Source organism: Urocampus carinirostris, chromosome 5 (genome assembly GCF_059441175.1).
Source record: "Urocampus carinirostris isolate Australia breed hairy pipefish chromosome 5, RoL_Ucar_1.0, whole genome shotgun sequence".
Classification (NCBI taxonomy): domain Eukaryota; kingdom Metazoa; phylum Chordata; class Actinopteri; order Syngnathiformes; family Syngnathidae; genus Urocampus; species Urocampus carinirostris.
Window position 1 is genome coordinate 36908839 of NC_142353.1, and position 14954 is coordinate 36923792.

General features: G+C 40.8%; 1 protein-coding gene across 1 annotated transcript in view; it reads left to right on the top strand.

The window, feature by feature from the left end:
* Nucleotides 1-14954, top strand: part of sncaip (synuclein, alpha interacting protein) — a 23343-nt gene continuing 8389 nt past the window's right edge. The window contains exons 1-8 of the mRNA XM_088336660.1: nucleotides 1-112; nucleotides 5312-5392; nucleotides 6885-6957; nucleotides 7058-7336; nucleotides 9844-10088; nucleotides 10147-10342; nucleotides 12807-13030; nucleotides 13781-13960. Coding sequence (XP_088192786.1) covers nucleotides 5336-5392; nucleotides 6885-6957; nucleotides 7058-7336; nucleotides 9844-10088; nucleotides 10147-10342; nucleotides 12807-13030; nucleotides 13781-13960 — 1254 coding nt within the window. The 5' untranslated portion in view covers nucleotides 1-112; nucleotides 5312-5335. The remainder of the gene's footprint in view (nucleotides 113-5311; nucleotides 5393-6884; nucleotides 6958-7057; nucleotides 7337-9843; nucleotides 10089-10146; nucleotides 10343-12806; nucleotides 13031-13780; nucleotides 13961-14954) is intronic.

A 14954-nucleotide genomic window follows, 5' to 3' on the forward strand; every position in this document is an offset into this window, starting at 1 on the left:
AAAGTCTTTGTGCTGGAGCAAGGAGCAAAAAAAAAGGAGGAAAAAACCCCCAAAACATTTGCATTTATATTCTGCCGTCAGCAGTTTATATCTCTGCCTGTCCTCCTGCCAGGTAATGTACACGCATTATGGACATATTTGCAACCACCCGCATCGTTTAAAGTCATTCTTTTTCTACCTTCACTTTCTCCGACGCCTTCCTTTTCCAGCTGTCCGGCTAGCCATTAGCTAGCGAGGGGGCTGAATACCGTTATCGTCACTGGATGCTAATTAGCTTGCTAGGTTTTTTGCTAATTAGCCTTCTTCAAATATTACGATTAAAGCAGCACAAGAAAGTTGTTTTTTTTAATTCGACTAAATAAGTCTCCAAGAAAATATCAGAAAATTCAAATATCTATATCTTGGTAAAATGGAGTTGACGTCTCTACTCTTAAACCTTAATGTATTTCTATTTGTTCACGCGTTTTTCGCTTTCGCTTGATTTGTGAGCATTTTAAAATAAATTTGCGTTAAGAGTGTTATTTTTTTTTAGACTGTCTTTGAATGAAGAACGTAAAATAAAGTGGTGCCTTCAGGGAAAGTATATTTGAGGATTAAAACAACAGACTCTAAAAAATGATTATCTATTCATTATCTGCACCGCTTATCCCCAGTAGGGTCGCGGGGGTGCTGGAGCTCATCCCCAGCTATTTGGGCAGTGGGCAGGGGACACCCTGAACTGGTTGCCTGCCAGTCACAGGGCACACAGAGACAGACAACTCACTCCTTTACACCAAGGGACAATTTGGACTGGCCAATTAACCTGTCTTGCATGTTTTTAGAATATGAGAAGAAAACGGAGTGCCTGGAGTAAACCCACGCATGCACGGGGAGAACATGCAAACTCCACACAGGAAGGTTCAGTCTCATGACCACAGAACTGAGCCGCGGACGCGCTAACCACTCCGCCGCCGTGCTGCCCTAAAATAATTATAACTAAAACTAAAACTCAGCAGTCTAAAGATTGAGTGCTTTGGCGCAATAAATTATTAAAATTAAATTTTTCTGCTTTTCATACATACGGTACTTCATTTTGTGTCTTCTGAATGGATCTTAATTATTACCCAACACCTTGGGGGCGGCAGTAGCTCAGTGTAGAGCGCTCGTCTTGGGATCAAGAGATCGCAGTTCGAATCCCGGCTCCTCTGTGTTACATGTCGAAATGTCCTTGGGTAAGACACTGAACCCCTAATACCCCCAATAAGCAGGTTAGCGTCTTACATGGCTGCACGGCCGCTATTGGTAAATGTGAAGCACATTGTAAAGCGCTTTGCAAAGTTTCATTGACTTGAAAAGCGCTATAAATGCAGGTCATTTCATTTAATTTCACCTATAGAGCCCTTTCCGTGTTTGTGAACAGGTGTGACCTATTGAGGCTGCGTGTGGATTGTTAAAGCAGAATGGCAGAATTCATGTTACTTTATAGCAGCTCATCGACACAAAAATATCATTTATAGGAACATCCCCAAAAAGAAAGTATGTGCTAGGAGCAAGATAGTGACTTTAGTTTAGTCATCAAAGTCAACCCCCCAAAAAAACACCTTATCGGCGTTTGGATTTGTTCCTTTAAAGGACCTGAAGCAATTGAAAAAATTGGCTGTGAATAAGGTGTACTACCCCTGATTATTGAGAGCAGGGGCGAGCAGAGTGTATTTTTTCCCTGTTCAGGCCACCTAAGCACGGCATCGTGACCCTTCTAAAATAAAACGCACTGTTTTGGCCGCTATCTTTTATTCCTGGTCAACTTTTGCTACGCGCAGGGGCCAGCAGAGTGCATAATATAAGGAAAGGGCAGAGTTTTGGCCCCCATTTACTGAGATAAAAAGGAATGACAGTATCAGTATCCAATTTTGGTCATTCACCATTGATATTCTAAATTGCATAGTGACATACGGACACTGCCCTACTTAAGAAGGATCGTTCGTAAGTTGAATTTGTTCGTACCGTATTTTCCGCACTATAAGGCGCACCGGGTTATAGGGCGCACACCGAAAAAATAGTTTTTGGTCCTATATTTGACATACATAAGACGCACCGGATTATAAGGCGCTACAATGGGAAAGTGGACAAAACAGTCAGATAGTTCAGTCAAACTTATTACCCCCTTAACATTCCCAAAGCTTGCAAAGACGCAAATACGTGTCGAGAACACGTGCAGATGCGGTGTCCGTACGATGTCACTCAAATGCATCGTTCCATCATTCGGAAGGTTAAAGTCTTGGGATTCAAGAAATGCCAACCATTCCTTAGTTTCTATTTTCTTTTTCGCTCGCAACTTTACTGTGCATATGACAATAAACACTTGGAATTGAGTGGAATTTAAAAATAGACACTCCATTCCATCCATTATCTGCACCGCTTATCACAGAAACATCGAGTTCAGTCTGAAACAAGATACAGGGAAAATATATAGCCGGAGTAGCTCACTGAAGTCGTTGTGTTCAATAATAATGTGCAGCCATGGTCCTCTTATATCCGTGAGTGTAGTAAATCCAGGAGAATAAAATATTTACAAATACAGAATAGTAAAAAATGCTTTCTCTATGCCGTCAACCACGTGTTATTCACATTCATCTTTTTCGGCCAATTGCAGGCTTTGTTTTGCCGCTCAAGCCTATGCCAGCCTGTCAATGATAAAAAGGATCCGCCCCTTGACCTCCGAATAACTTTAGCCAATAGTGATCGATTCAAATGATGATTGACACATTGGTTAGCCAATGAAACGCCGGTAAATAAATCCCAGCATACACCGCTACTTGGCGTTCGGGGGAAAATCTAGTCGGCTGCAAGTTAGTTGGAAGACTTTGCGACTTAATATTGATCCATAAATAAGGCGCACTGTATTATAAGGCGCATGGTCAGCTTTTGAAAAAAATAAAGGCTTTTAGGTGCGCCTTATAGTGCGGTAAATACGGTAAGTTGCTTCAGTGCTATATTTTGTATGTCTAGGGTTTAAAGAAGTATGTTTAAGGCTTGTTTATGTAACCTATATTGTTTTGTACTACAAAATACATTTCATAAAATAATATGCTCTATTAAGATAAAGTTGAGTCTAACTTACTTTTGGAAGATGGGCTTCAAGAGGTCCTCCTCTGTGGTAAAAAGTGGCCAAAAGAAACGTTCCGCCGATTTTCTCGACCGCATCAAGCTTTCTCATTCCACTTTAATTTTAAAAGAAACGACTCGCCTCTTCTTTACACTTACCACCATCCATATTGAATGGTTGCACGAGATATTAAACAATAAAAACGTCAAAGTTCTTAGCGCGCTGGAGATACAGTATAGAATGTTTACACACAAACTAGGAAGAGGAAGCGGATTTCTTCTTCGGGTTGGATGCTGGGTGACCTCTCACAGCGCCACACGCCGGTAGCGGCGGAAAGGAGCACTACAGTACTGTCCTGTACTTGCAAAAAGGTGCACACAATAAAAATCTAACAGCAATGTCCGGATATTTTTTCGAAATCCCGAAAAAACTGTTCGTATCCACTGTTTTTTGTCAGTCGAATGGTCACAAGTGGGGTAGCGTCTGTACTTATCAGAGTATCTCTCCAAGCGTGTGTGCATGTTGAGCATTAAATTGTTTCAGTATTTAAGCCATGACATAAATATTCTAATCATTCATAAACAAAAAGAAAACACATTAAATTATTATATATGTTATTTTTATTGTTTGTTATTGCAACAGCCATTTTGGCTTGGTCATCCTGGAAGGGGGATTACCTCATGTGAAGTCCCTTCTCATGGTTTCTTCATTTTCCTCATGTTGTGTATTTTGAGTTTTTCCTTGCCCTCATGTAGGTTTTAGATCAGGGGATGGGGTAATAATAGTCTGTGGTTTGCAATCATCCGTCTCTGCAGCTCTTTGAGACTCCTTGTGATGAAGGGCAATACAAATAAACATGACTTGACTAAAAAGGTGCAACTATGGTTCTATTATAATTTTGTTTAGCATTTAAATCATGCATACCTGTTAACTGCTCACCTTATTAAATGATTGCAATTCCTCTTATCAAGCAATAATAAAACCCAAAACATCGCGGCATCTATTTACTCACAAGACAAACTATCTAGGAAAAAAAATAAAGATCATTTTTGTATCAAGTCCATTTATTTACCAAATAACTTCTCCAGTGATGATAAAATATACTAGGGCTGGATCCCTTCAACTACTAGGGTCGTAGGGGCACCATTTCCTGTGGTGTGTCCTGGGCAAGTACAGCCTGTTGGTGCCCATCCCTCTCCAGGCCAGCATCTGTTTACCGCAACGATATCAATCTACAGTGACGTTGTCATCTGCTTCTAATAGAGACTATCTGGATTAAAGCCAATATGGCAAAGAAGAGTTCAGTTGAAAGAAAAACAAATGATCAAAAACTGTATAAAATATGGGTTTTATATATATATATATATATATATATATATATCCCACAGTCATATCCCCCTAGTGGGAGGTGGCTAGAGTCTCATCTCATTAGCTGCACTGCTTATCCTCAGTAGGGTCGCGGGGGTGCTGGAGCCCATCCCAGCAATCATCGGGCAGTGGGCAGGGGACACCCTGAACTGGTTGCCAGCCAATCACAGGGCACACGGGGACAGACAACTCACTCGCTCATTCACACCGAGGGACAATTTGGACCGGCCAATTCACCTGAAATGCATGTTTTTGGAATGTGGGAGGAAACCGGAGTGCCCGGAGGAAACCCACGCAAGCACGGGGAGAACATACTAACTCCGCACGGGAAGTCTGGAGCTGGATTTGAACCCACGCAGGAGGTTCCCATGACTTGACGATGCCGCACATGCGCTAACCACTGCGCCGCCGTGCTGCCCGTGGCTAGAGTCATTTCTGACTATTTTTGGGAGATTGATTCAGAGGAGGGGATTCCCAGCCCCTTCGCTCAACCCAACTGAGGTGTTGGGAGTCATTAGGTGACCAAACCCCCAATTCCAACCCCCGATTCCAAGGGAAGCAACGGGTACCAATGTTTAAGTCTTAGGTATGACTCGGCTGAGGATTGAACCACAACCTCCCAGTCTCGGGGCGGGCGCCATACCCCCAAGGCCACCCAGTTGGTATAAATTGACAGGGATGATTAACTTGAGAAAAACAAAAACGTCCGTTTGATTTCAGAGCTATGTTCCCAACTTTGATTGACTGAGTTTTTGCCGTTAATTGTGTGATTTTGGGACTTATGTAAACTTGAGCCTATTAGCTGTACCTATTAGTTCTGATTATGTCATCAAATTGTCGTTGTTACATTTTGTACAGGACCGGAGGTGATGAGGAGTCAAGATGGAGGTTCCTGAGTATTTGGACTTGGATGAAATCGACTTCTCAGATGACTCAGCGGTCAGTGATGCACAAACATGCACAACAAGTATAGTAGACCCCTGGGATACAACAAAGGGAAATTGCCTTATAACTGGATAGAAACTGATGGTAAAGCGTAGCTTCTATTTTCCGAACTGCTGGTAAAGACATTAAATTAACAAAATAGTTGATAGTCTTACCCATGTGTAATATACGAATATATGATTTGACAAGGGCAGCAGGGCAGCTAAGAATAGAATAGAATATACCTTTATTGTCATTGTTACAAAATGGGTTGAACATATTGTGACAACGAAATTGGATGTGGCACTCCAGTTTCACATTTAGTATAGAATAGAATCTACCTTTATTGTCATTGTTACAAAATGGGTTGAACATATTGTGACCACGAAATTGGACGTGGCACTCCAGTTTCACATTTAGAATAGAATAAAATAGAATATACCTTTATTGTTATGTTACAAAATGGGTTGAACATATTGTGACAACAAAATTGGACGTGGCACTCCAGTTTCACATTTAGAATAGAATAAAATAGAATATACCTTTATTGTTATTGTTACAAAATGGGTTGAACATATTGTGACAACGAAATTGGACGTGGCACTCCAGTTTCACATTTAACAGTAAGGATAAAAGAAAACGAAGAAGATAAAGGAACAAAGAAGATTAAGGTTATAATTTACACAATATTTACACAAGAAAGTGTGGTCATGTAGGATGTTACATACAGTTTTGGGATCGTATTAGTGCAATATGCGGTAGTGAGAAAATTGGCAACATTGTGCAAAGTGAGCATAGGCCTGAATACAATTTTACATCTGTATGAGGTAGTGTGTTTGCAAGAGTTTCCGTTTTTTGTGTGGTGTGTGTGAAGGGTGGTGATGGCTCTGGGTAAGAAACTATCTCTGAGTGGTTAACCCATAGCGGTTAGCGGCACAGTTCTGAGCTCATGGGTTCAAATCCAGCTACCAGCCTTCCTGTGTGGAGTTTGCATGTTCTCCCCGTACATGGGTGGGTTTCCTCCCCCATTCCATTTCAGGTGAATTGGCCGGTCCAAATTGTCCCTAGGTGTGAATGCGTGAGCGAGTTGTCTGTCCCCGTGTGCCCTGCGATTGTCTGGCAACCAGTTCAGGGTGTCCCCTGCCCACTGCCCGAAGGTAGCTGTGAGACAAACCAATAACAGACCAGCATTTTATATGACGTCAACCAATTGCAGACCGTCATCTCCTCATATGCACGAAAACTGCAAAATTAGAATTGAATAAGCTTTTGGGCACACAAAATGTATTTGAGGTTGATGTGGTTTAGTGGGAAAAATGCTGAAAAACATTGAATTCCACGCTGTAAAGTGAAAAATTCATAAGGCGGGGTCGCCCTATCCTGGGGACTGTTACACTAATGTTGTGAACTTGTTGTTATAACCTGACCTATTATGGACAGTAATATCAATTAAAATACTAATTTAAGTATTATTTAGACTGACAAAAGCCTCATTTTATCTTTTCAGTATTCTGTCACATCCCTGAAGAACATTCCAGAATTGTCCAGGCGAAATGATGTTCAGGGAGAGGAGAGGGCCGGTATGGTTGCCTTCCGTGCTAATTCAAATGTTCAATTTCAAAAATCCACTTACTTTGCCGCCTCATCCTCCATTCTCTGTGTTTTGTTACTGCTCGTCAGTGCCAGCCATCAACTGGAGTCGCGGCGTCGCATCTCACGTGGGCGTGGTGGGAATCAAACCTGCGGGGGTCGCCGAGGCGCACAGTAAATTCCGTCCCGTGAAGCGGGTTTCTCCTCTCAAGCATCAGCCCGAAACAAGGGAGGAACCGACAGGATGGGACGCCAAGGACCGAGACCAGGAGCGTGGGGCCGGGGACGCCAGACTGGCCTCAAAAGAACATAAACTACCTTCTAAGTCGGCGGGAGGGAAGATGATGGATGGAGCTGCTGCCTGTATAGGTCAGTAAAAGGAGGATTTAACTTTAAAAGGTTTTTTCTTTTCTCGTAGGATCATCTACTTTGAAGAAAAAAATAGAAAGACACAAAAAATGCATTCAAACCCATTTTGGTTTTAGCATTCAATATTTAACATGAAATAATTCATTTCTGTTTGGGATAATTATTGAATGATTTAGCATCTACATGACCACAAGGATCTTTACAACTGCAACTGTGAATACAGACTCTCCCCGACTTGCGATACAAACATTTTAACAGTAGATACGAACATTTTTTTCGAGATGTTGAAAAATATACAGACATTGCTATAAGTTGTATTTTGTATTGTGTGCACCTTTTCCGAGTACTGGACATTACTGTAGTGCTTCTTTCCGCTGTTACCAGTGTGTGGTTGTGAGAGGTCACCCAGCATCCACTCCGAAAAAGAATTCCGGCTTTCACTTCCTAGTTCGTGTGTAAACATTTAATACTGTATCTCCAGCGCGCGAAGAACATTTTTATCATTTAATATCTCGTTGCTCCTTTCAATATGGTTGGTGTAAAGTGTAAAGAAGAGGTGAGCCGTTTCTTTTGAAACGAAAGTGAAATAAGAAAGCTTGATGCGGTTGAGAAAATGGTTGATCGCATTTTTTTGGCCACTTTTTACCATAGAGGAGGAAGTAGCCTAACTCTTGAAGTTCATCTCCCAAATATAAGTTAAACTTAACTTTATTTATCTTTATAGATCATATTATTTTATGAAATGTTTATTTTTTTAGTACAAAGCAATACAAGTTACTTATAAGAGCCTTAAACGTACAAAATATAGCAATGAAGCAACTTACAAATAAATTCAACTTACAAACGATCTTGTTCGTAAGTAGGGCAGCGCTTGTATGCTCAATCTATTATGTATAATTTTTTATATCGTTTCCTACATTTTTATCTTTTTAATTCATTTTACTTTGCACTGAAAGGAGAAGCCCTCCAATTTCGCTGCGGTATTGCATAATGACAATAAAGGCTGTTCTATTCTATTCTATTGAGGTGCCTAAAAACCCTAAATAAAATAAAAGATAAAGTAGTCATAAAAATCCATGTAAAGATACAATTCAAAATGAAATACAAATATAAAAATTGCCTTTATTCTGGAACTATAAATATCAGTTTTTGTAATACGAATATTGTTTTTCATTTATAGTGTTTCTGTCGTGCAGTTATTAGCTCATTCGCCCATCATGCAACAGGTCCCCGGTTCAAGACCGGGTGGAAACTTATGTTGGCCTGGACAGAGATGAGCGCCACCAGGCTGTATTCGCCTGAAACACACCACAGTAAATCGTGCCTCTATGACCCTAGTGGTTAAGGGATACACCCACCCACCTATTTGTTTTTGCAATTATTTTTGCATATATTATATATTAGTTCATTTCGATTTATGTTTGTTTTTAATTTGAAAAACTTTAAGTCTGTTCTTTTTTTTTTCACTTGAATATATTGTTTGTTCATTTTTAAATGGGACATGTTCGGTCCTCCATAAGCAGCTAATACGGCAGGAAAAAAATCAATTGGGAAAGATTTAATTCAGTTTAAATAACCCCAAAATATCCAAAATTTTTGATAAATGCTGATAAAGGATACTTAAACTATACCCAACCTCTCAGACTTAAATAACAGGTCCATCGTCCGACTAGCAATCACATTAGCCCAAGATATCACCTACCCACTACATTTGGGAAAAGCCTGATCCCCGCTGCGATTGCCCTTCTAAACGACAGGCCCCGTTAACCTATTCAATTAGTCATTGTCCCGCTGTCATATATGTTTGTTATTCTACTGTTTTTGTAATGTAACGCCTGTTGTTGTTGTTGTTGTTGTTGAGTCACTCAAGGCGCCTAAGGTAATCCTTAGTAGCGCTAGACTCGCTCGTGGGAGGCTCTGTAGTTCTCCGAAGTCCTGTGCCGCCAGGCCTGACGGGGTGTGACCCAAGCAAACCAAGCATACGAAGCCTCTGAAGTCCTTAGTAAGTTCGGACAAGCCGGTGCATGATTTATGGAAGCCCTGTGGGCAGGTAGTACAGGTGATTGGGGTGTGGTCGCAGCGAATGGTTGGAAAGCACCACTGGAATTTGGACTGGGGGCCAGGGTTGCTCTCGATGTCGCCCGCCCTAAGAAGAACGGAGAGAGGAGAGTAGAAGAGAGGGACAGATGGAAAGAGAGAAAGACAGACTGAGTAAAACGCAAAAAAGGGGGAAAAGAGAGTGAGAGAGGTGGGGAAAGAGAGGGATAGAGAAAATGAGAGACAAAGAAGGAGAGAGGACCAAGAAAGAGAAAGTCTGAGTGGATTGAGTTGGATTCGTAAGAGAGAGCCTAGTCTTTGTCCTGCCCTGTTGTTGTGATTCTCCCTAAGGAAAGCAATAAATTAAATCTGAAATCTAATCTAAATGCCATAAATATGGTAAAATAAATCTGCATGAATGTTGCAGTATATATTAAAATCTTAAAAGTACCACTCTCTCATTTCCACAGGGGGCGCTAACCAGGGAGGCAACCCAGCAGTCCTGGGCGAGCTGGAGCACTACGACCTGGACCTGGACGAGATCCTAGACGTGCCCTTCATAAAGTCCTCAGGCCAGCAGAACTCGACGCTTCCCAGGGCCCTCGACAAACGGGCCCTCAGCACGGTTGGCGTTGGCGGGGCCACGCTAGAGAGGCAGCGGAGGCAAAGCGATAAGAGCAAAGACGAGGACGGTGGCGGCAGCACCGCGGCGCAAGTACGGACTCGCTCACAATCTTTAGCAAAATATTCTCTTCGTCCTCTTTTACTCGCAGATGTGCGTCCTGTCCCCAATGAAGTGGTCAGACCTGAGGAAGTCCAAGTCCCTGGATCCGGACTTGCAGCACCTTCCTCGTTCTAAGTCTTCAGGGAGCTTCCAGCATCATCTCCATCATCATACAGATGTGAGCCTCTCCTCTTCGTCCTCACTACTCAGCTGTTCCTCATCACTTTCCTCGTTCCCTGAAGGAGGTAAGAACCTAAAAGTGGAGTGTGTTGAATGTAGAATATTTTCTCTGTAAAGTATGTGTTAACAATGCCGAAATGAATTCAAAAAGCCCTTATAATTTTTTTGCACAGCATCTTTGTGCTTTTATCTTACTTGAGGGGGGATGTCAGAGAGTGACTTTATGCTTGTTACGGCAGTTTTTTGATGGTGTAGCATGGAAATGGTGAAAGTAGGAAGAGTCCCTATTTCAAGTACAGCCCAAACGCCAACCCAAACAAGATGAAAAAAAGAGTATTTGAGCATGTCTAAGAGAGGCTCTTATACTTGCACGCGCAATATAAAAAGCTTGACAGTGGCTGCGATGATGCCACGAGCGAGATGATGGCGTCAGCGAGTAGAAAGGTTGTAAATTCCGTACAGCATCTTTAAATACAGGTGAAATCCGACTTGCGAACTGCTCAACTTTTGTCCAACTAGACTTACGACCCACGGCCAGGAGATGCTTATTTCTTTTTTAGTTTGTCTGACATCCAAATCACATCAATTTTGTCGAGCACTTTTCAGAAATTAAATTGCCACCCAATTTATTAAGGCGATAAAATCCGCTTCTTTATGTCTTTATTTATATTTATTAATAAATAACTCTGAAGGGGAAACATTTTTTTTTCTTCATGCATTGCTGAGGTGTGGGACCCAGACAATCAAATCAAACAATTGATCCATCAATATTTTTTCTTCACGGTCCCTCTGCCAAATTGTATAACCGAATGCTGCTCGTCGCCCTTTGAATCTGGATATGACTGATAGTTACATGTAAAAATTGATGACTAGATAAACATTAGGCTAAATTTGGTAGACTACAATCCGAGTCGGGTCAAGTCATGTTCATTTAGGGCCCCCCTAATCACAAGGAGTCTCAGAGGGCTGCACAGACCACAGATTATTGCAAACTACTTACTATTATTACACCATCCACTGATCTAAAACCTACATGAGGGCAAGGAAAAACTAAAAAATATCAACATGAGAAAAATGAAGAAACCTTGAGAAGGGTCCGCACATGATATAATCCCTTTTGCAATGGATGTTGCTATAACAATTGTAAGCAAAAAAATATTTCCATTGGGAACAATAAAATGTTTTACTAGGTTCTAAATGTTTTTTTGTTTTTAAGTAAAATAAGAAAATAAATCATTACATTTATGTGCTCAATGTTGACTTAATTTGATTGATTTTTTTAATTTTTTGTAGTGCAGCCTTAAAGGCCATTTGAGGTGTCTTTAAAAAGTTGAACGTAGAAGATTTTCCCTGTCATTTATGTGCTAACAATGCCCAACTGAGTTCAAAGAGCCCTTATCATTTTTTTTTATCCACCCTTTCTCTCTTTTATCCAACTTTAGGAAAAGCTGTTCGGGGCATAACATATTGGATAGAAGGAATGGGGTAGTGGGAGTGTGGTAGAAAGAAACATCAAGCTTGTCCCTGCAATTTTTGTTTAGTTTCTGTTAGTGTAACTTGAAAATGGTGAAAGTAAGAAAAGATTCCGTTTACAACTACAGTCCAAACACCAACCCAAACACAGAGAAAGACAAAAAAAGAAGAGCGTATTCAAGGAAGTCTAAGGAATGCCAGTACTTGCATGTGCAATATAAATAAGCCTACAAAGGCTGCAGTGATGACACGAGCCAGGAGATGGCGGCGGTGAGTAAGTTTCAAATTCAGTACAGCTCCTTTAGGCTTCATCAAACTAAAAATGTTATTTAATATACTTCCCTGTACTACCTCACATGTAGATAATTGGTATATAAAACATAGGAACCTGCTGCCACCTATTAATATGGATAAATTACAGATACTTGGTAGATCAATGGAAGAAAGATAGTGAAGAATAGGATCCTGTTTGGCAACAATACAATGGACCGATTTCCTGCAGCACACAGATTGATTTAAGACACTAACTATCAATTTATTATAAGCTTAAGTCCAAGCAATCTATCATTAAATTTGAATTTAGTTACTCCAGTTGCTGTTTTTCTGCCTCTTTTACACGTGTCCCTGATGCCAGCTGTCTTTCCGTTTGTCTGTCTGTCTAAAAAACATATGCACACGCACACTGATTGCCTGTAAAGAGGCAAAAATGACATACAATTTCACTTTCAAGGAATAAATCATGTGAATTGTATAGTGTTGTGATGGCTAGCCTCAATGTCCTTGCAAAGTTCCACAGTCCAATAAATCATATTATCCTGTGGACGGAACACTTTGAGATGAGGGCTCTCCAAACATTTTCGAATAGAAGCTCATACTGTCAGTTAATTGCATATTGCTTGAAAAAAACACATTTTTTATCCACCAGATAGGTTCCCTGAAACACACCCAAAAAAATTTCAGCTGTTACACTAAACGGTACTCCAACCTTGGCCCTGTTAGTGTTTTTGCTGTAAGTTTGGACATTTATATTCTAAACTTTGTCCTCTATTGCATCAGACAAGCTGGTGTCAGCGAGGCTGTATCCTGAAGCACTAAACCAGAGACCGGGCTTGGACCTTCCATCAGGGGGCGCCAACACCTTGTTTCCCCTGCTGGCTAAGCAGGACAACATCAAACCGTGGAGCCCTGCTGGAAGAACCGGAGGAGCGGAGATGGACGAGGAAAGCAAGAAGAAGCACAACATCATCAACATTGTCCGGGAAGGTCAAATCTCACTTCTGGTGAGGCACTCGCCTGCCCCCGTTTAAGCTGCTTTAAGACCTAGGGTGGTGCCTCAATATACAAATTTAATTCGTTCTGGGGGTGGCTTCGTGACCTGAAAACTTCGTGAGACGCATTTTGAATGTAAATGCGCTAAACCGTTCCAAGCCCTGCAAAAGTATCTTTTTTTGAACATGAAAGAAATACATGTTATAATTAGATTAACGTATATCAAACGAGAGGCACATAATGTAAAAAAAACCAAAGAAAAAATGAAATAAGAAAAAGAATTATTTACCTTTCTGCCTCCCGTTTCTTGAAAAACTGATCCAATGACGTCTATTTTTGCTAGTTTTTGACAATCTGTCGGAAATGTGCAATGCAAATGTGGTAATAAGCCCAACTTGTCAACCCTTTTCCCGGGTGATTCTTTAACATAAAGTCCAAGACTTCATAGAATCTATCTAAAATATCTACTATTTAGGCTGATTAATTATAACTGCGTCCTCCTCCCCGCCATCCTGCCGGAACCCCTCCTACTCCTCGTCTCTCAACTCTGAACTGTGACGGTGACACGAAGAGCATGCTGGGATACACGACGCAGACCATTTGTTTACGTTTGGGAAACTGGGATTGGCTAATAACAGCGCGTACTGTATCTTTGACTTTGTATCCTGAAACACCTTTGTAACGAGAGGCAATATTAGAGACATTAGTCAGTAGAGGTACCAACGTACCGGTATTTGATTTGTTACTTTTCTTCCCGTCAGCCTCACCTGGCAGCCGACAACCTTTCACTAATCCGCGACGAGTCGGGCAACAACCTCCTGCACATTTCGGCCTCTCAGGGCCACGCCGAATGTCTCCAGCATCTCACGTCCCTGATGGGAGAAGACGGACTGAACGAGCGCAACCAGCAGCAACTCACACCCGCCGGACTTGCCGTCAAGGTCTGGCTGCGGTTTTGAAATGTTTTGATAACGTGTGCTTGTAATCCTTGAAAATGCTTGAATTTTAATGTGGAGTTTTCAAGGTCAAGAGAATGCTTAAAATAGTTGCCATTGCCATGGTTCTTGGCTGTCTGGCTCTATAGAGCACGCACTAAATTAAGAAAGATAAATAGAACGTGTGTGAGAATAACACCGTCACGCCTGCTCTGATGGCTTGTCATGGCATTGTCATGTGAAGCGTCACTGCCACCTACTGGTCACACCCAAGGGAACAGCTCTACTTAAAAAAATGGATTTTTGGCTCAGCTCCCAAACACTTCCTCCTTTTAGCTTTTTTTTAATGGTGTTTTATCATTAATAAAATAATAAAAATGATCTACCAATTTATGTAGTAACTATTAATTATGTTTTGCAGGGGATCCCTTAGAACACATGAAATCTACATTATAATATTTACAAATCTACAAAACAATTTGTAAAATACATAACAGTTTTAGCTTTTTATACACTGAACAAATTTTAAGTTGAACAACAACACAAAATCCCTGACAGTGCAAAACAGTACAATTAAAATTACAAATAGTAACTCTTCAGTCCTATAACTAAATTATAAAATGTAAAAAAATAACTATTTACAATTGTATCTTAACCAATTTAGACAGGAATCTTCTGTAAAACACAAAAATCAATAAAATGAATTAAGTATACAAAAAGCAAAAGATTGGCAGTCTCTGAGGTTGAAATATTGAATGTTCTCTGCTTATTAGCAATCCATATCATTAAAATGAGTCCAAATTTGGCTAATTTTTCTGCATTTTCCACATAAAGTACCTTTTTTTCTGTCTTCAGCATTGCACTCCATTATTACCCAACAGCTATAGAGCCCTTTCCGTATTTGTTAAAAAAAGTGCGACGTAGCAAAGCTGCGTGTGCATTGTTAAGGCAGAATTTATGTCATTTTGTAGAAGCCCATTGACACAAAAAGATAGATCAT